Genomic DNA, 26,138 nt, shown 5'->3' with positions numbered 1-26,138 from the left:
CCGGTCATGCATCAACAGTTTAAGCCTTTATTTTTGAGTGGTGTAAACCACTCCTACAACTGGCTTTGTTAGTTTACGTGTCTGTCTGTCTGCGCTCAAAAAATGAGCACGGTTGCTATGGTCACCCAGTTCACACGGGTGTTATTTCATTACGTCAGACATTACATCAGACCACAGCTGATCAGTCTATATAAGACCTTACACCACTCAGTTCACACGGGTGTGATTTTTTTAAATACTAAAATACTGACAGACAGACAGACAGACAGACAGACAGACGTGTGTTTCTTTGTTTTCTCTGGCCTCATTTGATGATAACAACATACTTCACATAAATACATATAATTATCTTTTAATTAGTACAGTAGTACACTTCAGGGAATTTAAACGTGAAACACCACAAATGAAACAATACACTGTGAAATAATTCACACAGATAGTCCAAAAACTAATAGTAATGAGACCTGTTTTTGACATCCTTTTTAATTCCTCTTATATGAGTATGGAAAATATTGAAATATTATCAGCAGTATATCAGAATTAGTACACAGATTGGAAAAATGAAAGCCTAGGATTGTTGGTTTATGATCCTTGGAACGTGGTGGAGTCACACTGCCACCTCCTGGCTATAACTAATAAAAGTAGTGCTTTTTTTGTCATACAGATTCTGTTACAGAGGGCACTACATTTAAATCAGGGAATCTAAGGGGGGGAAAGGGGTCAACCTCAAACGAATTGCAACAGAAACTCATTAAACTTTGTTTTGTTTCATAAATATGTTAGTAATAACATAGCAAAAGTCCTAAGAAATCCAAGTAGGGGATCATATTGAAAAATGCTGAAATAGGCACACAAATTTCACAATTTCCCATTGACGCCCATGTTAAAAACAAGGTTCACTTTTTGTTTTAAAGCCCTAAATATGACGACGTAAGATAAATATTTGTTAGTAATATTAGTGATTTGCTGGAGTTAGATGATTCTGCGGGAAAAATGTATATGTTTTCTAGGGCTAGGACTGGATTAAAAATAATCTAATTAATTAGACTTTGTAATTAATTAATTTCATGTTTAATACCATATCAATATTTGACCTGAGAAATTATACATTTGTTTTTCCCAATTAAAACATATTTTGGTAGCCTACACGAGTGAATCAATGAGTGAGGTTTTTTGAGGTGAGGTTCCTTTTGGTGTTTTAAGCATTATGTTATACTTTAGCTATTGAAAAATAGCAGATCTACAAGCTCATAGCCTGGCACCGAGTGCCACGCTACGAGCTTGTAGATCTGCTATTTTTGAAAAATCGTGAAAATGTAGTGCAAATCTTTGAATACATATTCTTTAACTCAAATCTTTGCTTCTGGGAGGGGTCCCTGCAGGAACAACATATTTTCAGATAGGGTCGGTGGCCAATTACATATAATTTCTGGGGTCCTTGACATAAAATATTGAGCACCACTGATACAGAAACATAAGTATTTCAGAAAACTGTCAGGATTTAGAAGACATTTTTTAAATTTCAGGCCTAAATGTATTTCCCATCATCAACTGGGCTAAGCAATGCGGCCTGATCGGTTTCTTCTCCTGTTGCGTGTACTGGCGGTTTGTTGTCTGTTTGGTTGGTTGTTGCACCAGTATTCTGATCGGTACGTGGGAAAGGTTCTGTAAAAAAAAAACAGAAAATGTACAAAACTATGGCACGCCATCTTTAAATATCGGTTCAATCTATTTGTGAGTTATGTGACTGAACTAGAACACTTAGAGAACCACTTTCACTCACAACACAACACAGTCACATACCAATGTATTTATTAATTTATTTTTGGTTCTTATATGACACAATCTATAAGACTTCTCCGTGGGGATTTTCAATAGAAAAGTGAGCTTGCAGATCTGCTATTTTCAAATGGCCGAAATTAAGCGTGTATTGTAATAATGATGAAAAACCAAGTAACTATAATAAGTAAAGATTTCAAATAAATGCAATGGAGTAAAAAAGTACAACATTTGGATCTGAGGTGGGAGCAGTAAAGTAAAAGTACTGGAAATAGTTAAAGCACCTAAAAACAGTAAACGCAGTTACTTTCCGCCATCGCTGCAGTGTTTTAGTCAAACTATAAATGTTCGTCGACTACCTTATTTACACTGACGAAAACTAAATGGAAACCACATGAAAACTAAGCTATGATCACTAAAAGTACTAAATATATCTTAAAAATAATAATAATAATAATGTAACCCATTTTTCACCCCCTCTGTCAATTATCTAATGTGATCCCGGGCTCTACACGCCCTCCACCAACCTGGGGAGAGCAACGGACTTGAACTCATGCTTCCTACATGCATGAGTGTCCAAGTCGCTCCTTTACACCTGACAGGGGGGAATTTCCCTGGTTGGACGTAGAGCGTGGAAGGAACACGTTTTTCCAACCAGTTCCTTTCCCCTCCATCAGGCGCCCCGGCAAGGCCAGGGGGAGGTAGTTTACAGACCAGGATTACTGTTTTGTGAGGGTACCTACACTAGGGGACACGGGAAGAACATGCAAACTCCACACAAGAAAGGCCCTTTCGCCAACCTTCGCCAAGGCCCGCCAAAATACATTGTGGTCGACAATGATATTTCGTCGACTACACGAACACTGAAACATTCCAGGTGAGTAAAATGACTATAAAATGACGCAAACTAAAATAAAAAATGCCTTACAAAATCAACACTGCACCGCTGAGCGTCTAAAGGGGTGGACAGACGTGACAGCGGAGGAGGAGGAGGAGGAGAGAGGCTGAGACAAGATGTCGTCCATCTTGTGGCGGTAGCGCTCCTGGACCAGAAGACCCTGCTGGTGTTCCGTCTCCGTCTGAGCCCGGTCGGCCTCCAGCAGACCCTGGCGGTGCTTCATCTGAGCCAGAAGATCTTGCTGGTACTGCTCACAGCTCTGCTTGTGACTGGCGGGGGGGGGGGGGGGGGGGGGGGCAAAGAAATAATGTCAAGGCCCATTATTTATTCGGCATTTGAGCCACGGACCACCATTTGATGAGATTCAACCTCTCAGACCCAAAACGAAAGAATATTTTGTTATCGATAACATTTTGTCCACAACAAGCAAAATAACAGTTATTTGATATTCTCTAATTGTGTAGAGTTCTTGAAAATTAAGTAATGCAGATGTTTAACAATATATTTTTTTTTACTCTTGAATCACAAAAAAACGAAAAATAGATAGGGGGACAAAATCAGTGAAAAATTAAGTTGGGAACTTCTCCTTTGGTCCACCCATTCCTAAGACATGTGAGAATGGTCCAGTGAAGAAAAATTAAATAAAAAAAGTCCATTGTGGGTGTATAGGATTTTCCTCTTTTCTCACTAAACGCGAGTGAAATTCACCCAAACACCTGCCTGTAGAAATAACCAGGAATGTGGGCAGGAAAACAAATATACCTTCTACGATGTCACTGAGCATCATGAAGGTACTGAAAGACCCACCCACCTCAGACATCAGCAACATTATGATGTCACAGAGCATCATGAAGGTACTGAAAGACCCGCCCACCTCAGACATCAGCAACATTATGATGTCACTGAGCATCATGAAGGTACTGAAAGACCCGCCCACCTCTGACATCAGCAACATTATGATGTCACTGAGCATCATGAAGGTACTGAAAGACCCGCCCACCTCAGACATCAGCAACATTATGATGTCACTGAGCATCATGAAGGTACTGAAAGACCCGCCCACCTCTGACATCAGCAACATTATGATGTCACTGAGCATCATGAAGGTACTGAAAGACCCGCCCACCTCTGACATCAGCAACATTATGATGTCACTGAGCATCATGAAGGTACTGAAAGACCCGCCCACCTCAGACATCAGCAACATTATGATGTCACTGCCGCCCACCTCTGACATCAGCAACATTATGATGTCACTGAGCATCATGAAGGTACAGAAAGACCCGCCCACCTCAGACATCAGCAACATTATGATGTCACTGAGCATCATGAAGGTACTGAAAGCCCCGCCCACCTCTGACATCAGCAACATTATGATGTCACTGATCATCATGAAGGTACTGAAAGACCCGCCCACCTCTGACATCAGCAATATTATGATGTCACTGAGCATCATGAAGGTACTGAAAGACCCGCCCACCTCAGACATCAGCAACATTATGATGTCACTGCCGCCCACCTCTGACATCAGCAACATTATGATGTCACTGAGCATCATGAAGGTACTGAAAGACCCGTTCACCTCAGACATCAGCAACATTATGATGTCACTGAGCATCATGAAGGTACTGAAAGACCCGCCCACCTCAGACATCAGCAACATTATGATGTCACTGAGCATCATGAAGGTACTGAAAGACCCGCCCACCTCAGACATCAGCAACATTATGATGTCACTGAGCATCATGAAGGTACTGAAAGACCCGCCCACCTCTGACATCAGCAACATTATGATGTCACTGAGCATCATGAAGGTACTGAAAGACCCGCCCACCTCTGACATCAGCAACATTATGATGTCACTGAGCATCATGAAGGTACTGAAAGACCCGCCCACCTCAGACATCAGCAACATTATGATGTCACTGAGCATCATGAAGGTACTGAAAGACCCGCCCACCTCTGACATCAGCAACATTATGATGTCACTGAGCATCATGAAGGTACTGAAAGACCCGCCCACCTCTGACATCAGCAACATTATGATGTCACTGAGCATCATGAAGGTACTGAAAGACCCGCCCACCTCAGACATCAGCAACATTATGATGTCACTGCCGCCCACCTCTGACATCAGCAACATTATGATGTCACTGAGCATCATGAAGGTACTGAAAGACCCGCCCACCTCAGACATCAGCAACATTGTGATGTCACTGAGCATCATGAAGGTACTGAAAGACCCGCCCACCTCAGACATCAGCAACATTATGATGTCACTGAGCATCATGAAGGTACTGAAAGACCCGCCCACCTCAGACATCAGCAACATTATGATGTCACTGAGCATCATGAAGGTACTGAAAGACCCGCCCACCTCTGACATCAGCAACATTATGATGTCACTGAGCATCATGAAGGTACTGAAAGACCCGCCCACCTCTGACATCAGCAACATTATGATGTCACTGAGCATCATGAAGGTACTGAAAGACCCGCCCACCTCTGACATCAGCAACATTATGATGTCACTGAGCATCATGAAGGTACTGAAAGACCCGCCCACCTCAGACATCAGCAACATTATGATGTCACTGAGCATCATGAAGGTACTGAAAGACCCGCCCACCTCTGACATCAGCAACATTATGAAAGTACTAAAATATAATCGTCCGGGTGAAAATCACCCGTGTTTAGTGTTAATTATTAAACATCTTTTTAACCCATTAAGGGCGAGAACCCCTTTTGGTGTTTTAAGCATTATGTTATACTTTAGCTATTGAAAAATAGCAGATCTACAAGATCATAGCGCGGCACCGAGTGCCGCGCTACGAGCTTGTAGATCTGCTATTTTTCAAAAATCGTGAAAATATGTGCAAATCTTTGAATATATATTTCCCAGTGAACGTTTTTTAACTCAAATCTTTGCTTCTGGTTTAAAACGTACCATCTCTTCTGTTCCTCGTCCAACACTTTGACCTCCTGGACAGTTCTGGTCAGCTCAGTCTTCTCTGCATCCAACTGCAGCTGCTGTTGCATGTTCTGATCCACTGACGCGCGCGCGCACACACACACACACACAGGATTGTTATGAAGAATAATAATACATACTACATACATACGTATGACACAACAATATACAGAAAAACATGACATACATATTTTGGACATAGTTCGAATGGTGATTAATCATGATTCATTATTTTTTAAGCTGTGATTATCCATCCAACCATCTTCAACCGCTTATCCGTAGTCAGGATGCGGGGGCAACAGCTCCACCAGAGAGCTCCAGACTTCCCTCTCCAGAGCAACATTAGTGACTTCCTCCTGGGGGATCCCGAGACGTTCCAAGGCCAGTGAGTCGATGTGATTCCTCCAAATGCGCCTTGGTCTGCCCCGGGGTCTCCTCCCAGTGGGACGTGCCTCGAGGACCTCCATAGGTAGACGCCCGAGAGGCATATAACCAGATGCCCGAACCACCTAAGCAGGCTCCTTTCCAGGTGAAGAAGCAGCGACGCTACTTTATCGTTTGACAGCCCTAAGTATTATTATTATCATATTAAGTTATCATAATTACATCGGTGTTGGATCTGAAGACGTCTCACATCCGTCACGTCTCTCATCAGCCTGCTCCTTGCTCGCCCCTCCAGATGTTTCCGCTCCGCTCTCTCTCTCCAGATGTCATGGAGCTGTTCTCCAACGCGGAGCTCCTCCTCCTGCTCATCTCTCCTCTGCTCGTCTCTCTCCTCCTGGAGGTAGTCGCGGTACTGTCTCTCCTCCTGCTGCCGCTGAAGCTGCGTGCACGCACCACACACGCACCACCACGCACCACACACCACGCACGCACCACCACGCACCACACACCACGCACCATGCACCACGCACGCTCCACCACGCACCACACACCACACACCACGCACGCCATTTAGGCATGTATTAGCACTTGCCGTAGCACTTGCCCTAGCCTTGACGACCTTACAGGCGTATGCAAAGGCTAAACTCATTTAATTTAGATACACTTCGACACTAACTCTGGGGGAGCCCGGGTTCGAACTGGCAACCTTGCATCCAGCCACTCTACCCCTGAGCCACCGCCGCTCATAGTTTCATTATACAGATATAGACAGATGTTAGGCTCTTAGGTTGCTTATGAATATCACTGTTGTGACGACACAGAGACACCTCCCTGACAATATCGCTGAGACAGTTTATTTATTTTTAGACCACAATGCTTATATGAGCCAATTTAAAATGAAACTTCTACGGCCCTGAGCGAGTGACATCAGGACTTTGGTAGAGATTTTACCGTCTGTCCGCTCCGCTGTAGTGCTGACATAATGAATTGACATTTTCCGGTAGAGTGTCTCAGCCCTGCGGTCGCTTCTCGCCTGAGGCGTCTTACTGGTGACTCTTCCTATGTATTTGATGTATTACCATGTGTTGTTCTTGCTTTCTGTAAATCGCTCTCGAGAGCGTCTGCTAAATGCCTAAATTGAAAGTTGTAAATTAGTCTCGCACACCTAGACTGTTGTTGCCTCCCGCAATTTTCAAATGTTTCCAGTCATACAGTCTGGAGCAACGGAATCTCTGATCATGAACAAAGCGATAACGCGGAAGTGAAGCAGCTCCCCACTTCCGTTTCGTCTTTTCAGTCGTGCAAATCTATCAAAAAAATATAAATCAAAATCATCTAAGCATACATAGCTCGCTGCTTGTCTAAATCACATTTTTAGATTTTGCATAAGTCTGCAAGGTCTTCGAGGCTAGGGCGAGTACCACAGGCTAAGGTGGAGTCTGAAGAGTCTGACTGTACCTCTGTGTAGTTTACATACTTTATGACTAATAAACTATTGTGTTATCCTTTCAGCCTTAAAGGATACTTTTAATTTTTTTTAATGTTTTTTGTCCATCCGTCCGTCCGTCCGTCCGTCCATCCGTCCGTCCACCCATCCATCCATCCATCCATCCACCCGTCCGTCCGTCCGTCCGTCCGTCCACCCACCCACCCACCCACCCACCCATCCATCGTCACCTTCCTGCGCGCGGCCTCCTGCTCCTCGTCGGTGTCCTGGGAGAAGAGCGTCTCCAGGAGACGGGCGTCAACGGCCAGCTGGTCGCGCAGCTCGCGGGACAGACGGCGCGTCTTCAGGCGGAGACATCCGTCCAGCTGTCTGCGACGAGCCTCCTGGTCCCTCTGCTTCTGGACGCCAGCCTGCTGCTGCTCCGCGCGCAGCGCCTCTGTCTCTGTCCTCTGTGATGACACAACACACACACTCTGTCTGTCCTCTGTGATGGACACAACACACACACACATTGTCTCTGTCTGTCCTCTGTGATGACACAACACACACACTCTGTCTGTCCTCTGCGATGGACACAACACACACACACATTGTCTCTGTCTGTCCTCTGTGATGGACACAACACACACACACATTGTCTCTGTCTGTCCTCTGTGATGGACACAACACACACACACATTGTCTCTGTCTGTCCTCTGTGATGGACACAACACACACACTGTCTCTCCTCTGCGATAGACACAACACACACACACACTGTCTGTCCTCTGTGACACAACACACACACACACTGTCTCTGTCTGTCCTCTGTGACACAACACACACACACACTGTCTCTGTCTGTCCTCTGTGACACAACACACACACACACTGTCTCTGTCTGTCCTCTGTGACACAACACACACACTGTCTCTGTCTGTCCTCTGCGACACACACACACACACACACACACACACACACACACACACACACACACACACACACACACACACACACACACACACACACACACACACACACACACACACACACACACACACACACACACACACACACACACACACACACACACACACACACACACACACACACACACACACACACTCTCTCTCTCTCACCACACGTTGTGCTTCCTGTTCTTTGAGCTGCTTGGCTTCCTGTCTCTGTTGCTCCGCCTCCTCCACCTGAGCCTGCACAGGTGAGCAGAAGAGTTCATTAACACACTACCCCCTGGAGGTGAGCCAGGGTCATTACAGGTCAAACTAATCCAGTGGTTTTCAACCCTTTTCATCCTATTTTTAATACATTATTTATGCAGCATTATTTATTTATCCTCTCAGACCCATCTGAGCCACGGACCACCATTTGATGACATTTATCCTCTCAGACCCATTTGAGCCACGGACCACCATTTGATGACATTTATCCTCTCAGACCCATTTGAGCCACGGACCACCATTTAATGACATTTAGCCTCTCAGACCCATTTGAGCCACGGAGCACCATTTGATGACATTTAGCCTCTCAGACCCATTTGAGCCACGGACCACCATTTGATGACATTTAGCCTCTCAGACCAATTTGAGCCACGGACCACCATTTGATGACATTTAGCCTCTCAGACCCATTTGAGCCACGGAGCACCATTTGATGACATTTAGCCTCTCAGACCCATTTGAGCCACGGACCACCATTTGATGACATTTAGCCTCTCAGACCCATTTGAGCCACGGACCACCATTTGATGACATTTAGCCTCTCAGACCCATCTGAGCCACGGACCACCATTTGATGACATTTAGCCTCTCAGACCCATCTGAGCCACGGACCACCATTTGATGACATTTAGCCTCTCAGACCCATCTGAGCCACGGACCACCATTTGATGACATTTAGCCTCTCAGACCCATTTGAGCCACAGAGCACCATTTGATGACATTTAGCCTCTCAGATCCATTTGAGCCACGGACCACCATTTGATGACATTTAGCCTCTCAGACCCAAAACTAAAGAATATTTTGTTCTCGTTGGATAACGTTTTTTATTTGTCCACAATTCCATGCTGTATTGATGTTGCTATACCATTAGGAGAGATAACAGGTTCAAAATAACAATTATTATTCTACATTCTCTAACTGGGTATTGTGTAAACTTCTTGTAAATTAATTAATGCAGATGTTTAACAATAATTTAAATGGAACGGTAAAAGGGTCCATTTCGTTTCATTTTACACCTTTTAGTTATCAACTCTCCATCAGCTGCTATTTTCTCTGCTTTTTGAAGTTACAATATAAAACAAAACTAACCCTTTCAACAAAAAAAAAGAAAAAGAAAAAATACAGTTAAAACTAAACTAAACTTTTAGGTTTTATGACCTCAATTACACCCACACAACCTGCACTTTGAATGTTCAGTGGATTTTCTGTGGTTTTCTCTGTGTGTTCTGAAGCCTTTTGAGCTGCAATGAAAACAGGCAAAATGCCCTCAACAGTGACATCTGCTGCGCGTCATCTGCTGGCGCATCATGTCATATATGGGATTTGTGGACTATCACAGTTCACAGGCAAATCAGAGCTCTTGTTTGAGCCAGAAATCCCCAGACCACAGAAAATCAACTGAATGTTAAAAGTTCTGTTTCTTTTGGTGCAATTGAGCTCAGAAAACCTAAAACAAATATGAAAAAATGTCACGATCTGTTTAAGTCACAAAAGAAAAAAAAATGAAAAAAGTGATAACGACCTGCAGGTGAGCCAGGTCCTCCTGGTTGCTCCGCCTCTGTCTCCGCCCCTCCTCCTGGCTCCGCCCCTCCTTGGCCAGCCGGTCCGCCTCCCACAGGCCGGCGTAGAGCTCCTCCTCTTCCTGCCGCTGGCGGTGCTCTTCCTGCGCGCTGCGCAGCTGCACGGCGCGCTCCACGCACACCTGGTCCTGACGGCGCTTGGTCTGCGTCGCGCGAAGCTCCTCGCTCTGCTCTCTGGAGCGGAAATGACAAAAAAAAATCACACCCGTGTGAAGTGAGGGGTGCTCTTATCATTATACATCATCATACATTATCTCATGAACAACTGAATTTATGTGATTGGGTTGGTTAAATTTACATCATATTTGGCGGACATTTGACCTAATTTCTCCTTTCATTGTCATTGGCAAATGTCGAGACGTGTGGGGGACAAAAGCTGTATATAGGAGGGGCTAGCACCCCTCAAAAATAATCATACCCGTGTAAAGTGAGGGGCGCTCTCATCATCATACATCATCATGACGTAAAATAGACACTATGCCTGTTTGCTGAGACACTATGATGTAAAATTCTCCATTCATTGTCAATGGGAATTTAATGTTTGTTTAAGACATGGTTTGTGGGGACAAAAGCTGGATGTAGGAGGGGCTAGCGCCCCTCAAAAAAACCCACGCGCGAAAACAAAAATAAAATGCATAGCAGAGTGGCGTCTGATCAGCTGGGACCCAAGAGGGTCGCCAAGGTGCGTTTCCTCCTCAAACATCACACACAACAAATTAGCGACACCCCTTCTGTGACGGACACGGAACTACCGCATTAAATGACTCCCCAAACCCCTTGCTACCACCAGATGGCAGCGTGATGTCGCCGTTTATTTTAAACGTCAGGCGTATAGGCATAGTTTTATGACTTTTTTATGGCACTCAGCTCACTTGGTGAGAAAAGACTACGTCGCTAATTGTGCGTGATTACGGGGAGCACAAGCCCTGTGTTCCTATTGGCTGGGCTTTTCAACAGCCACAACTCCAGTTCACAGCATGCTAAAGGCCCCAAAGTGCAGGGGAGCTCTTAGACGACCAATAGGGACGGGCTGAAATTACTTAAGCCTCTGTCTTCCTATTGGCTGGGTTTCCAAAAGGGACGCCCCCTATACCTGCACAGCTGCTCCATCTTGTCCTCCACCAGCTGCAGCCTCTCTCTCTCTCTCTGCTCCTTCAGAGTCCGTGCTCGCTCTCTCATCCGGGCCTGTCTCTCCAGAACTGTCTCCTGCTTGGCCTCCATTTCCCTCTGCAGGTCCTGCTCCTCTGTCTGTAGCATGAAGCGCAGTCTGGAAAGGGTTAATATTAGATTCATTATATTAGATTAACATAACGTTATATTATACTATAACCGCTCCTAAAGCTCTTCAACCAGCAGAATGACAACGCTCCAACTGATATTTCAAGGCAATTTATTATAGCCCAAGACAACGTGAAAAGCTGCAACACAAAACAAACAATATCCTTTTTAACACAATTAATTATTAATATGAAATATGAATCATGAATGTCCTCTTTGACAGTCGAGCTGTCCTTTTAAAGTGTCCATAATCATGAAAATACTCCACATTCACAATACACAATGAAACTTCCATTACATTCACATGTTCAAACAAACGATGAAATGACAATAGGCTACTGTTTACAAACAAAACAACATGTAACATACCGTGTTGCGCCTTCTGCCAATTATTTTAGGAGAGTTACGTTATCTGTATCTTATATTCTTTATTTTAAGGAGTCAAGGACTCTTTTTTTGTCGTAGGAAGAGCTCCTTGCACCACTGAAACTCTGTTCTGACTGAGCTTAGCTCACACAGGTGCAATCAATGCTGCTCAACACTAATCACATAGGACCATACCTGCATGCCCTTACAACAGGTCATAATGAAATGAGCAATAGAAGCCAAGGCACCACACACCATACAAATTCAATATGTTACCCAAAACAAAAATACATACAATGTTCACATATTACACATTTTTAGAAAGGTAAACAATAAAATAAAATATTACAAAATACCCATTGCTGGGACAGCTACATACTATATTATATCAGATCTTTTTTCACCCTGTGCCAATTGCCTAAACTGTAATCCTGGAGGGATCCAAACGTAATTCCGACGGAGCATTAGTCCGACATGCGGAAACAACGGTCGGACTAGCGCTCGAACATGCACTGCTCCCGTTGCTGCTCTGCCGACCTGGGGAGAGCCCCGAACTGAGCTCATGCTTCCTTCAATGCATGAGGAGAGAGCAGGCCGCTTCTTATCACCTGACAGGGGGGGAGTTTTACCGGCTGGACGTAGCATGTGGAAGGAACACGTTATTCCGAACAGTTCCTTTCCCGGCTGGCCAGGGAGAGGCAGTATAGACCAGGATTACTGCATGTTTTTTTTGTGAGGGTACCTACCCTAGGGGACATGGGGCGAACATGCAAACTCCACACAGAAAGGCCCTTTCGCCAACCCCGCCTCGGGTATGGGCACTGATGACGCGGAGGAGGGAACACGCCCCCAGCGCCCACAGCGTCCCCAGCAGGAATCGAACCCAGGACCTTCTAGCTGTGAGGCGACAGCACTACCGACTATGCCACCGTGCCGCCTATTTACTTATTTCTAACCTGATTCTCAGTAAAACAAAACAAAGAATACATGAACCACCGCACCGAGCGGTCGGTGTGAGATCGGCGGGGGAAAAAATGAGGGCGAGATGGATTATGGGCGATGGTACCTGTTAACCAGAGTAATCTAGTAAGAGAGTGGCGACATGGTTGACTCCCATTGTAACAATGGAATGCAGAAGTGCTCATTCTATCTCAATGGGATAGTTCCAGGCATAGGAGCAATGTTTGGAACTATAGCCCATAGGCACCCGCTTTGCGGCGAGATCAAAGCGTGTCGCTACTCTCCTACTCTACACTCTGCTGTTACCTTCCTCAGTGGTCATGTGGTCATGTGGCACTGACCTATCACGTCTCTCCTCAGTGGTCATGTGACAGCGCTCCAGGGCCAGCTGGGCGTGTCGGTCCACCGTCTCGCGGACGAACCTCTGGCCCGTGCTGCGCTCCCACTCGTTCTTCAGCTGCCACGCAGCCTGCTGCTTCCTGCAGAAGTCTGCCCCCTGGTGGCGGGAGGCCTCCTGTCGCCTCCTCTCTGCGAACAGGTGGTCTGGGGAGCGGGGCCGGGATGAGGTCACCGCTCTCGCCCGCTTTTTTATTAACACATTAAAAAGAAATGTTTTAATTAAAGGGATACTATAAGCAAGTCTCTGTGTGTGCATGTGTGTGCATGTGTGTGTGTGTGTGTGTGTGTGTGTGTGTGTGTGTGTGTGTGTGTGTGTGTGTGTGTGTGTGTGTGTGTGTGTGTGTGTGTGTGTGTGTGTACAAACACTCTCCCCCCCACCTCCTCTCTCTGAAAGGGAACACGGGGAGAACATGTGAGGGTACCTACCCTAGGGAACACGGGGAGAACATGTGAGGGTACCTACCCTAGGGAACACGGGGAGAACATGTGGGGGTATACCTATACCCTAGGGGACACGGGGAGAACATGCAGGGTACCTACCCTAGGGGACAGTGTGATCCAGGGACTCTCTGGGTTCCTTGAGGGGGTTTAAATGGACCCTTGCAGGTCTGTAACTCTGAGTGTACAAATGGAACCAAATGGACCATTACAGGTCTGTAACTCTGAGAGTGTACAAATGGAACCAAACGGACCCTTGTCTGGAACCAAATGGACCCTTACAGGTCTGCAACTCTCAGAGTGTACAAATGGACCCTTACAGATCTGTAAATCTGAGAATGTATGGAACTAAAAGGACCCTTACGGGTTTGTAACTGTCTGAGGGTAAGAAATGGAACCAAATACTCTCAGAATCTGGGGTTCCTTGGAATTGGTTAACAAACAAACAAACAAACAAACAAACAAACAAATTAAATGAAATGAAATGTTTCTTTATAAATAAACTCACCACAGCTCCAGAGTGAGGCGTTGGTCCAATGAATTCCTTCTGAAGCTTTGTCTTCTGATACGTGGACATGTTCAAATTAAACTCATTCATATACAAACTAAACTAAAACTAAACCGCAGAGGCAGAGCAACGCTCGGTCGGCAACGCTTTTAAGTTGCTGTGGCAACCGTCAAACAAGGACTTCATATCATCGCTCTGTTTACATCTCGCGGCCTCTGTCTCCCTCCAGTGGAAAACGTCGGTAACTGTAAAACTGTCAGAGTATCAAATTAAACCATTGACGACTGATTGCTTGTCTGATTGATTTAAGTATTTATTAACAGTTTGCAGAATGGGTGCATTCCCTGTGTGTGTGTGTGTGTGTGTGTGTGTGTGTGTGTGTGTGTGTGTGTGTGTGTGTGTGTGTGTGTGTGTGTGTGTGTGTGTGTGTGTGTGTGCGCGCGCGCCTGTGTGTCACAGTGCATAGTGCTTTTGTTTTGTTTTTTGTGGTTGTTTGTCACTCCTTTTATATCTTATTCAATGTATCGTCCCTCTTATTATTTAACTAATGTTGTGCACTAGCATAATCTCGCGTTACCAGACTGTTGCCTCTCGCAATCGAGACGCTAGCGCTAGCACGGATAAGATTTCCGGTTTGATTGATTGATTGATTGAAGAATTTATTAACAGTTTGCAGAATTACAGTACATTTCAAGCACAAACTCAATACAAAGGCTGTTAACTGTGAGTGGACGACCCAATTAAGCATTACACTTGTTTCCAATAGGGTCCACCATGTTCAAATCATCAAAACATTTAGAGACGTACAAATAGACACTTCTATAGACAGAACAGGAATTCATCATAAAGGAGGTAAAAAGGGAAAAGAAATATATACAGTGAGGGGAAAAAAGGAGGGGGGGGGGGGGATTCAGATTTTACGGGGGCCAGTTTCGAATTGCAGCCATCCGTAGGTGCCCTTTGAGAGCGGTTTTGAAGGAGTCAAGGGATTCGCATGTCTTAATGACAGTTGGTAGGGCGTTCCACATTTTGGTGGCATAGGAGCGAAAAGAATTTAGTCCCTTGTTTGTGCCGAATCTGGGTTGTACATGGTTCGTTGCACTCCCTCTGGTGTTGTGGGTGTGGACTTCGTTAACATTAAGGAAGTATCTAGACAGGTACATGGGTATCTTGGTGGTGTATCGAATCTTGTGGACCAGACCCATTGCAAGATGCTGTACTCTGTCGTCGACCCTAAGCCATTCCAGCCTGTCGAAGTGGGCAGGGGTGAGGTGGGTTCGGGGGGCTAGATCAAGTAGGAGCCTGACCAGTTTGTTTTGGGAAGTCTGGAGCCTGGTTTTAAGGGCCTTTGAGGTGCTGTGGTACCAGGAGGTGCATGCATAGTCAAAGAAACCCTGTACAAGGGCTCCTGTTAAGGTCTTCAAGGTGTTTTTGTTGACCAGTGAGGAGATCCTGTAGAGGAATCTTGATATGGTTGACTTTTTTGATTACGTTGGTGGCCATTTTATCACCGGAAAGATTAGCCTCCAGGATGGAACCTAGGTAGGTAATTTCATCTTTACGTGTGATAACATTGTCACCCACTCTAACCAAGAAGCCATTTGCCTTGCTGAGATTACTAATAGAGCCAAAGAGAATGGATTCAGTTTTTCCCAGGTGTAAAGATAGTTTGTTATCAGCGAGCCAGGTGCAGATTCTACCGAGTTCAGAGCTGAGGGCATTTTCAACCTGCAGTTTGTCCCTGTCCGAGACCAGCAGTGCTGAGTCATCTGCGAACAGGAACAAGTTGCAGTCACAAGCTGAAGTCATGTCGTTTACATATATTAGGAACAGTAGAGGCCCTAGTATGCTTCCTTGTGGAACGCCACAGCTCACTGGGAGGGGGGGGGACAGTGTTCCGTTCACTTCCACCATCTGTTCTCTCCCCTCCAGGTAGGATTGCATCCAGCTCACTGATGTGCTATCGAAACCAATTGCTTTTAGCTTGTTAACCAGTATGGAGTGGTTCACGGTGTCAAAAGCCTTTTGGAGGTCCAGCATGACCATGCCGCAGTATTTGCCAGCGTCCACCTCTTGTTTGATGTGGTCGCTCAAATAGAGAAGGCATGTGTCAGTGGAGTGGGATGTTCTGAAGCCAGATTGGAACTCGTACAATAATTTATTAGTGGCAAGATACTTTTCAACCTGTTCATAGACTATTTTTTCCATCACTTTCGAGATGGAACTAAGAATAGAAATAGGGCGGTAGTTGCCGGGGTCTAATTTACTCCCTTTCTTGTGCAAGGGGGTTACTTTGGCCAGTTTGAAATCTTGGGGGACCTGTCCCTGTTTGATGGAGAGGTTTACTATGTGGGTGATGATTGGAGCTATAGAGATGGCTGAGTCTCTGAGAAATTTGGAGGGAATGTTGTCATGGCCTGTGGCCTTGTGGGGTTGGAGGGCACTCAGTTTCTTAATTACCTCATCAGTTGTTACCATAACTAGTTTAAAATCGTCTTTACAAACACCTAGGTTTCTGTAGAAGGTTGTAATGTGCTCTACACCAAAGAGCCCAGAGTGGGAGGGCAGTTTGTTAACCAGAGTTGTTGCTATGTTTGTAAAGAAGATATTCAAGTAGTTGGCCACATCAAGGTTGTCAGTGATGAGAGTGTTGTCCGATTTGATGTTTATGTTCGAAAATCTGGTTTTTAGTTTCTGACCATAGCTTAGTTGATTGTTTAGTAGCTTCCAGAGCTCATGAGGATTGTTTTTGTTTTCCTGAGCTTTATCATTAATGAAGTTACTTTTAGCTGATTTGGTCATGGCAGTTACACTGTTTCGTAGCTTGATTCGTTGTGTATTTAGGTTGTTCAAACGAGCTTGGCGAACACTGTCGAAGCGCTTGGCTAGCTTTGACTTGCATTTTAGAAATTCAGAGCATTTTTTGTCTCTGGCTTTCATTGCAGCCAGTATGTCCGAATTCATCCATGGTTCCGAGCGGGTTTTGCCCCTGGTGGTTCTCAAAGGAGCCATGTTGTTCAGTACTGATGTAAATTTGGTTTTGAAGCCAAGCCAAGCTTCTTCGACAAGTGTGCTTTTAAGCTCATCGGACCAATCCAGATTCTCCAATACTTGGTTAAAAACCTCACTAGAGTAGGTTTTGAGGTCCCTTGATATGACTGTTTTGTGGCAGCCGGTCTTAAGTTTTTGTATTTTGCGGGTACAGAATATCATAAAATGATCACTAAGCCCACATACAATAACCCCTTTCTTGGAGATTCTGGATTTGTCCGAGGACAGAATGAGATCAATGACAGTTTGAGTAGAATCACACACTCTAGTGGGTTGGGTAATTAGCTGACTGACACTATGTAGATAACAGAACTTACTGAATGACTTAAACACAGGTGCTTCCTTACGTTGCATGTCTGTATTGTAGTCGCCAATCAGGATTTTCTCTACACATTCCTCCTCAGCTAAGCACCCCTCAAGTATATCATAGAACCCATGTTGGTCAGGCGGTCTGTAGACGGTGCCCACTAATACTGATTTAGCCTTTTTGAAAATTAATTCAACCCACACAGTTTCAATTTCATCATGCTGTAAGTCAGTACGAGTAACATATTCAGTGTCTTTGTGAATATACATACACACGCCACCACCATGCCTGTTTCTGTCGTTTCTGATCAAAGAATAGTTCTCTATTTCAACTTCTGGGTCTTTGGTTGACTCATCAAGTTTGGTTTCAGAGAAGCTAATGATGTTCGCCTTACCGCATTGAAACATATGCCTGATTTCAGCCATTTTGGGTCCAAGGCTGTTGACGTTCAGGTGAAAGATATGAAGTCCGTTGGCTCTGACTATGGTGCTTATTTCCTCCGTGGTGAAGTAGGGGAGCGGAGGGCCATTGTTGATGTCTGTAGAAGCCGCGGGTTGCCGTGGGGGGAGGGTGGGGGGTGCGTGGGGGTCGTCGTGGGGTGGCGGGAGTGGGGGATGGGGTCCCTCGTCCAGGTTTGTTGAGGACTCTGGTGGGGTTGATTGAGCCATGGTGTCGACTGGAGAAATAGCAGGTAAAGTATCACGGTGTGGCCGATTTGGTCCGTCTCCAGCCGCGTTGTCCCCCGTGGTTGGATGTGGAGATTCTTCACGCCTGTAGATGGTGGTGTTGTCCGTGTCTTGTGCCTCGACTGCCGCCGATGATAGATCACTCCTCCGCAACCTGCTGTTGTCTGGGACGCGCTCGGCTCTTGCGAATATAGTATCCACAATCGGGACGTCAGCGTGTATATTCAGCATGGGTGTGCAGGTTGGCTGGTGGTGAGGAAGGATGCCAGCGGTGTTGTTGTTGTTGGTCGTCGCCTGGCTGGTCGACATTGGTGTTGTTGTGTCGATGGTGATTCCTTTGTTCTCCCCGGTTACTTGTCCACTCCGGAGCAGTCTTGCCATTTGTCGTGTGTTCACGGGACCAGGGTTACTTTCAATGTCGCCAGACAGTAACAAAATAATGAGAAAGAAAGATCTCTTCCCTTTGCTAATCTGGAGCTTGTTTCTTTGGGCTAGTAGGGATTGAATAGCTCCTAAGCCGTATCCAGGCCGCTTTCCATTGTTCCCGTTTATTTCGTCACTGACCAGGTAAAAGTCGCTGTGAGAATCCGGTTGAAAATCCTCTTTTTCGGTTTTGTTTTTCTCCATTTCACCTCGATGTGATCCCCTTGGTATATTAAGATAGGAATCCGTACACCATAGGAGGAGAAAGAGAAAATGTGGGTTAGATTGCTAATGGCTGAATAGGAAAGACACACCCTCATTAGGAAAGACATGCCCTCATTAACATACGGTTCATGAAATACACCCTTGGGAAAAGCTGCTTGAAATACACATTTAAATGTGTATTTAAATGCGTATTTAAATTCATATTTAAATGTGAATTTAAATGTGAATTTAAATGTGAATTTAAATGTGTATTTAAATGTGTATTTAAATCATAAATGCATATTTAAATGCGTATTTAAATGTGTATTTAAATGCGCATTTATATGTGTACATAATTAAAACAAATAAATACATTTAATTATTGATTTATATATTTCTTTGAATATATATTTATTTATTTTTGCATTTATTTATTATTGTATGTATTCATTTATTTTTTAGATATGGCAGTTTTGGCTTAGAGTTTTGGCCCTCCATAAATCACAGGATGCGGGGCGTTACCATGCCTATGCTATGCTCGGACACAAACGGTCAGACAGTCAACGCTAGTGTCGCCCAGTGTCGCCCTTAGGTGTCGCCACTCTCTTACTAGATTACTCTGGCACTGACATCATCAGCGACGTCTGAAAAGGGAAAGCAGCGTCCCCGCTCATTGGCTCCCGAAGTCCCGACGTCTAAAAAGGGAAAGCAGCGTCCCCGCTCATTGGCTCCCGAAGTACCGATTGAACCGGGGGAAGATTTTTGAAAGTATTCGGGTGGAGCTGCTGTAGGCTGTACTGTCAGTGTAGCTTCCCTTCAAGCTTGTGCTTCACGGTTTGTTTGTTTGTTTGTGTGATCCAGCGAAATAATACACAAACAAACGGAAACAACACACGTTATAGTTTAGTAGTTTGTTTGTTAATCTCTTGTATTTGCTCCCATTTCCATTCGATCCCCCCGGGTCTGTTTCATGGCTCCGGAGACGATGGCGACCGAAGTGTTGGAGTTGTTTAACATGGACTCGTACGTGAACGTCGAGCTGGACACTGAAGACAGCGAGGCTGTGGTGGAAGAAGACGCACTAGTGGGAGGAGCGCAAGGTTTGTTTTACAATCCATTATTTTATTTTATTTTAAATATTTTTTATCCCACGATTTTCTAACCCATTTTCCACCCCTGTGTGACTGTCACTTATCTAATGTGATCCTGGGCTCTACACACCCTCCGCCAACCTGGGGAGAGGAACGGACTTGAACTCATGCTTCCTTTATAATCCATTATTATTATGATTATTATTACTACCGGTATACAGTTAGTTTACATGATTTTAGCTGGTTCTTTTTGGTACGTTGTTTACTTGACCAACACAACAACAACAACGTCTGTTGCATTTGCTGGTTGTTAACCTCATTACATCATGACGTCAGTTTTGTGACACGACGGTTGTACTTGTAAGTAACGTCGAGTTATTTTAGTTTTTTATGAAAATGGGGTGTTCTTGCATTCTCTGGAGGCACATGTTGTTTGTGTGTTGTCATATTCTATTTTATTCACTTTTTTTGAGGGGCCCCTCCTAACCTATGTCATGCTTTGAGGGTTTGTGTAAACACAAACATTGTCCTAACACAATTTACACAAACATTGTGTGTGTGTGTGTGTGTGTGTGTGTGTGTGTGTGTGTGTGTGTGTGTGTGTGTGTTATGCAGGAGAGGAGGAGGATGAAGACAGTGGAACAGACTACCTAAACGTTGAAACGCCAGGCACTCGGTTGCTAAGAGCCGAGCGCAATGTCGGCAGCAACTCCTCGCTGCCTGACGTCTTCCAGACAAACAACCTTCTTTTCTACGAGCGATTCAAGGCTTACCAAGACTATATGCTCGGTATGTACCGTACGGCCCTCTCATCGATTTGAAGCATTTGATTGAAGTATTTATAAACAGTTTGCAGCAGCAGTTGTATGGGTGCAATACATTTCACATGAAAGCACAACTCAATACAAAGGCTGTTACTGTGGACGACACACTGATAAAGCATTACACTTGTTTACAACAGGGTCCACCATTTTCAATTCATCAGAACATTACAGATATACACTTCTATATAACATCTCTAAATCGATCTGTAAGTTGTACTGTAAATAAGTGGTATTCACCCCTACAAATTAATCTGTATATTGGCTGTGGATCCTGATCTGAAAAGATGTGCCAGAGCATACAATATTTGTAATTGTTAAAAATAACCACTGCTATAATAATAATTTCAGCACGCAATTTCAAGGGCTCTTTGGAGATTTTTCATGGCACATTGTTTTCTCCCAGTAGTGCCTATAAGTGTGAAAGCGTGATAACTACCGGTAATTGTACTTGTGAGGCTGGTGCATGCATGTATGACTTATAGAAGGTAATGTGAGTGTTGCTTGTGCAGGTGATTGCAAGACATCAGAGGTGTGGGCCTTCATAAGTGAATACCTGGATAAGGTTGTGGAGCCATGCGACTGGCAAGCCCTGTGGTCTACGCAAGTCTTTGACATATTGGTAGAAGTGAGTGTGCATTCCAAACCAGTCATATCATGTAATACATCACATAAGCAACCTTCATTTGTGAGTGATAAGATAAAAGCACTGAGGCATAAGCTTGCACTGAATGGTCAGCTGCCATGTCTCCCCTACGGGTTATACCACTGGTTCCCAAACACACTTCATTGATTTCGAACCCGCGACACACAGTGACCAGCATAGGTGCATGGACCGCTCGACAGTGGCTCAGGCCCCGCTATGGTTCTTGAAGCGTATCCTATCCAGTATCCAGCCAGGCAGCTGGATACTGGTGTTGTGCAGTGTTGATTTCGACTACCTTTTTCCACTGACGAAAACTAAATGGAAACTAAATAAAAAACAGCTATGATGACTAAAACTAAGACTAAATATACCGACAATTTTGTCAACAAATAAAAACTAGACTAAAATGTTAGGAAGGGACTAGGAAGAGATCCAGTATAAGTCATTTTACACTTGGTTGCATGCTGAAAATGGCAGATCTACGAGCTCATGACGCGGCGCGTTGAGAGCTTGTAGTTCGGATATTTTCAGCATCTGTAAAAAAGTCATTACGAGGGCATCAAGGCCAGCCAAAATGCATTTTAGTTGACTAAATCAACTAGATTTAGTCGACTAAAATCTTATATTTAGTCGACTGAAACTAGACTAACACTAACACATTCCAAGAGACTAACGACTAAAACTAAAATCAAAATTTGCTGCCAAATTAAACAACACTGGTGTTTGTGTTGTCCTCAGGTTGAAGACGTGGACTACAAAGAACTGAAGGCCAGCGTGAAGCTGGCTCTGCCTCTCCAGTTCGAGGCCAGGGGCTGTGAGCTGAACGAGGAGTCCATGAGGGTGCTGCTGGACGCCACGCAACACAAGGTGGCGCTGCAGGAGCTACAGGTGGTCTACGACGAGTCCGGGGAGTTTGACCAGACGGCCCTCGCCATTGAACATCTCAGGTAGGGACTGGGGGGGGGGGGGGGGGTCCCTGGAACTACATAATTTTAGATGGGGGTCGGCGGCCAAATACAGTTTTGGGGGTCCTTGACATGAAAATGTTTGAACGAATGACATAGAACACATTTGTAGAATCGTCCTCGGGTCTAAATGGGTTGAGCCCAAACCACACCAAAGGGTCGGGTTTGGACAAAAGGGTTTTTAAGGTAGACCACACAATGAGTTGCATTGGTAAAAACAGTTAACTCGACCCTTTGGTGTGGTTTGGGCTTAAGGCTTCGTAATCAGTAGCAGTCAACATTCAGACTTAAGTATGTGTAGACGAACAATAATAGATCTATTATAGTGATGGTAAATCTATCATCAAATATAAAATCAAATGCATATTTATCAACATATTCAAAACCCCAAATTGAGTAATACAACATCAATTACGTTTACTTAATAAAATTACAATTTGTTTTCATTTAAATCCTCTCCATATCATGCAGTCTTATTTATTATTATGTGTTACCACTAGATGGCAATAGGTGTTCATGGTAGCATGGTTCTACAAGTTAAGTTGAAGTGGCTGGCCACAGTGCAGTGTGGTTTTTCACAGCACATTTTGATTTTAGTTTTAGTCATAGTCTTTTGAATGATTTTCCTTTAGTTTTAATCACATTTTAGTCACCTGGAATGTTCTAGTGTTAGTCCAGTTTTAGTCGACTAAATCTACAGTTGATTTAGTCGACTAAAATGTATTTTTAGTCGACTAAATCAGCGAGCCTTGAATCGTAATGACTGATTTTACAGTTGCTGAAAATAGCAGATCTACAAGCTCACAACGCGTCACGCTGCAAGCTTGTAGATCTGCTATTTTCAGCATGCAACCAAGTGTAAAATGACTTCTACTGGATCTCTTGTCCACTAGTCCCTCCATAACATTTAGTCTAGTATGTATTTGTTGACGAAATTGTCAATATTATATTTAGTCTTAGTTTTAGTCATCGTAGCTTACTTTTTATTTAGTTTCCATTTAGTTTTCTGCAGTGAAAAAAGGTAGTCGACGAACATTTTTCCTTCCATAGTTTTAGTCGACGAAATCAACACTGTGACAGTGCCTATTAAATCTAATAAGAATAAAAAGCCTCATCCTTTTGGTACATCATCACACACATTCAGTCTAATTGTGCAGCCAACAATTGCAGAAAAATCAGGGTTTTTTTTGTGTAAAATCTCTTTAACACCTCAATTATATATAAACAAGAACATCTACATTACAATAAGAAACCAGAGTATAGTGTCTCTCAGAGGATAGTGCTTTTCTTTTTCTAACCATTATTTTGCTGTGTAGTGGTTGTTGGTCATTGCATGGCTTCAAGGCTCAAGCTGATGTTTTTTTGGGAAGGGAACAGCAAGAAACACGATGGAGAATAGGATGGTGTTGTGTAGGAATGAGGGGCGTCAGACACACTCCCCCAATAGAACAAAAGGTTATCAAATCTAAAAGTTAACAGCATGACATTTCCTTCCCAACATTTGGGGCTTAAAGCTGCAATCCGCAAGTTATTGACAATGTTAATAAAGTGAATTGTCACCATCTTGTAATTTGACATAGTTGCAGACAATATACATGAACCATACAGTTGTAGTCTAGATAAAGTTCATATCAAAATTATCTGAAGGTCATACAACCTTGAGATACATTTTTGACTGACAGAAATAACAATAGTTTATATTTGGGGTCCCTGTCCCAAAGGGGCATCTAATGGGGGTTGCGGGCCTAATGCAGTGGTTCCCCAAACGTTTTAGCTCGAGACACAAAACAGAACTTTCATGTCTCCCAAATTCAAATGGTTTGGGAATCGCTTTTAGATCAATGCAGTAGAGGCCTGGGTTTCATTTGACAGAGACTGTGTGTGCGTGCGTGCGTGCGTGCGTGCGTGCGCGAGAGACGGTACTGACAGGCAGGCACCCGGAGGGTGGTGGACGTCCTGGACAAACAGGCTCGACTGCCTCTGCTTTCGACTTTCACTTTGACTTTCAATACCCTGCACTTTGTTTAACCCATTAAGACCATCCAGTCAGGGTGATGCCTTCTAAACCAGTGGTTCCCAAACTTTTTCATGCCAAGGACCCCAAATTGACACTAATTAGCCTGCGGACCCCCATTGGAAAAGATATTCCAGGGACCCCCATGAGAGAAGGTTTTTTATGGCTCTAGCAGTGACTTTCAACCCGTCTAATTTGAAGGACCCCCAGTTTAACGCATTAGTCTACCGACGGACCCCCATTTAATGGCATTTCTATCTCTGGGACCCCCAATTTATATTGTAAAATCAATGTTAATTTAACTCTGAGAGTGTACAAATGTAACCCAAATGGACCCGTTACGGTCCATTCGGTTCCATTTGTACAGTTACAGACCCATAAGGGTCCATTTGGTTCCAAACTATAATTTAGCTGGGGACCCCCTGGAACTCCCTCACTCAAGGACCCCTGGGGGTCCCCGGACCCCACTTTGGGAACCACTGTTCTAAACGACTACTTCTCAGACTTGTTAAATGATATGCGGACCCCCGTCTGAAAATGTTTTGTGCCCGGGACCCCCGCCCCCAGGATGAGAAGATTTATTTGAAAAAAATTATTCAACATTTTCGAGAAGGACAATTCTATATTTTTTGTGGTCCTTGACATGAAAATGTTTGAGATTGACTGACATAGAAACAGGTTATTCAGAAAACTGTTTAAATTTAGGAGGCATTTGTAGAATCGTCCTCGGGTCTAAATGGTCGAGACACTATCCTGTCAACTAGCCTTTATCTTCTCACATGCCTAAATGCATGCCTACTTTGCCTAGTCATGTCTGTTTTGGCCACAATTAATCGTGACATGAAAATATCGTCATATCGTCAGACTGCCATAATGTTTTCAACATTTATTTGAGCATTCTTTTATTTTGTTTCTGAAACGGCACTTGTAGGAGTTTCCCGTTCATTGAATTTAATTTAAGATGTCAGCACAAGGCTTACCTTATACCTTTAGGTACAAGACAGAGACTAGTGTTAACCTATTCTGAACAGGAACTCCTTTTGGTGTTTTAAGCATTATGTTATACTGATGTTATTATGATCTGCTATTTTTGAAAAATCGTGAAAATGTGGCGCAAATCTTTGAATATATATTCTTTCAGAGCGAACATTTTTAACTCAAATCTTTGCTTCTTGGGGGGATCCTTGGAACAACATATTTTTAGATGTGGGTCGGCGGCCAATTTCATATAATTTTTGGGGTCCTTGACATGAAATGTTGAGCCACTGAAACATACTCGTAATGCTCTCGTTAGCAGGGCAGATCATGAACATGAAGAGGAAAATAAATCAGAGGAGCTCCCTGTTTAGTGAACTGATCGGTGAGCTCCCTGTTTAGTGAACTGATCAGTGAGCTCCCTGTTTAGTGAACTGATCAGTGAGCTCCCAGCTTAGTGAACTGATCAGTTTTTCTGAAAAACCCTATGTTTCTATGTCAGTTGTTCCCAAAACATTTTCATGTCAAGGACCCCCAACATTATATGTAATAGGCTGCCGACCCCCATCTGACAATATGTTGTTCCAGGGACCCCCCAGAAGCAAAGATTTGAGTTAAAAATGTTTGCTCTGAAAGAATATATATTCAAAGATTTGCGCCACATTTTCACGATTTTTGAAAAAATAGCAAACCTACAAGCTCGTAGTGCGGCACTAGGTGCCGCGCTATG

At 44.1% G+C, this 26,138-nt stretch overlaps 2 protein-coding genes across 3 annotated transcripts in view; one reads left to right on the top strand and one right to left on the bottom strand.

Annotated features, from left to right (window-relative positions):
* Window positions 1–336: 336 nt before the first annotated feature.
* On the bottom strand, window positions 337–12,088 carry LOC306920931 (cilia- and flagella-associated protein 53-like). Its single transcript, XM_079497922.1, has 9 exons — window positions 11,924–12,088; window positions 11,370–11,543; window positions 10,219–10,450; window positions 8,598–8,669; window positions 7,710–7,928; window positions 6,255–6,471; window positions 5,625–5,727; window positions 2,708–2,946; window positions 337–1,665 (listed from the first exon to the last, which is right to left on the bottom strand). Exons 2-8 carry the CDS (start codon window positions 11,531–11,533, stop codon window positions 2,712–2,714), a joined length of 1,242 nt encoding a protein of 413 aa, XP_079354048.1. The 5' UTR covers window positions 11,534–11,543; window positions 11,924–12,088; the 3' UTR covers window positions 337–1,665; window positions 2,708–2,711.
* A 7,547-nt stretch (window positions 12,089–19,635) lies between these two features.
* shcbp1 (SHC SH2-domain binding protein 1) overlaps window positions 19,636–26,138 on the top strand; it is a 33,079-nt gene continuing 26,576 nt past the window's right edge. For both annotated transcript variants that reach the window (XM_079497724.1, XM_079497723.1), the window contains exons 1-4: window positions 19,636–19,996; window positions 20,603–20,776; window positions 21,321–21,436; window positions 22,193–22,401. In XM_079497724.1, the coding sequence (XP_079353850.1) occupies window positions 19,867–19,996; window positions 20,603–20,776; window positions 21,321–21,436; window positions 22,193–22,401 (629 nt within the window). In that variant the 5' untranslated portion in view covers window positions 19,636–19,866. The remainder of the gene's footprint in view (window positions 19,997–20,602; window positions 20,777–21,320; window positions 21,437–22,192; window positions 22,402–26,138) is intronic.

The sequence above is a fragment of the Electrona antarctica genome (genome assembly GCF_951216825.1).
Source record: "Electrona antarctica genome assembly, chromosome: 3".
NCBI lineage: Eukaryota > Metazoa > Chordata > Actinopteri > Myctophiformes > Myctophidae > Electrona > Electrona antarctica.
The sequence above is the reverse complement of the archived record's forward strand: the minus strand, read 5'-3'. Positions and strand labels throughout refer to the sequence as shown.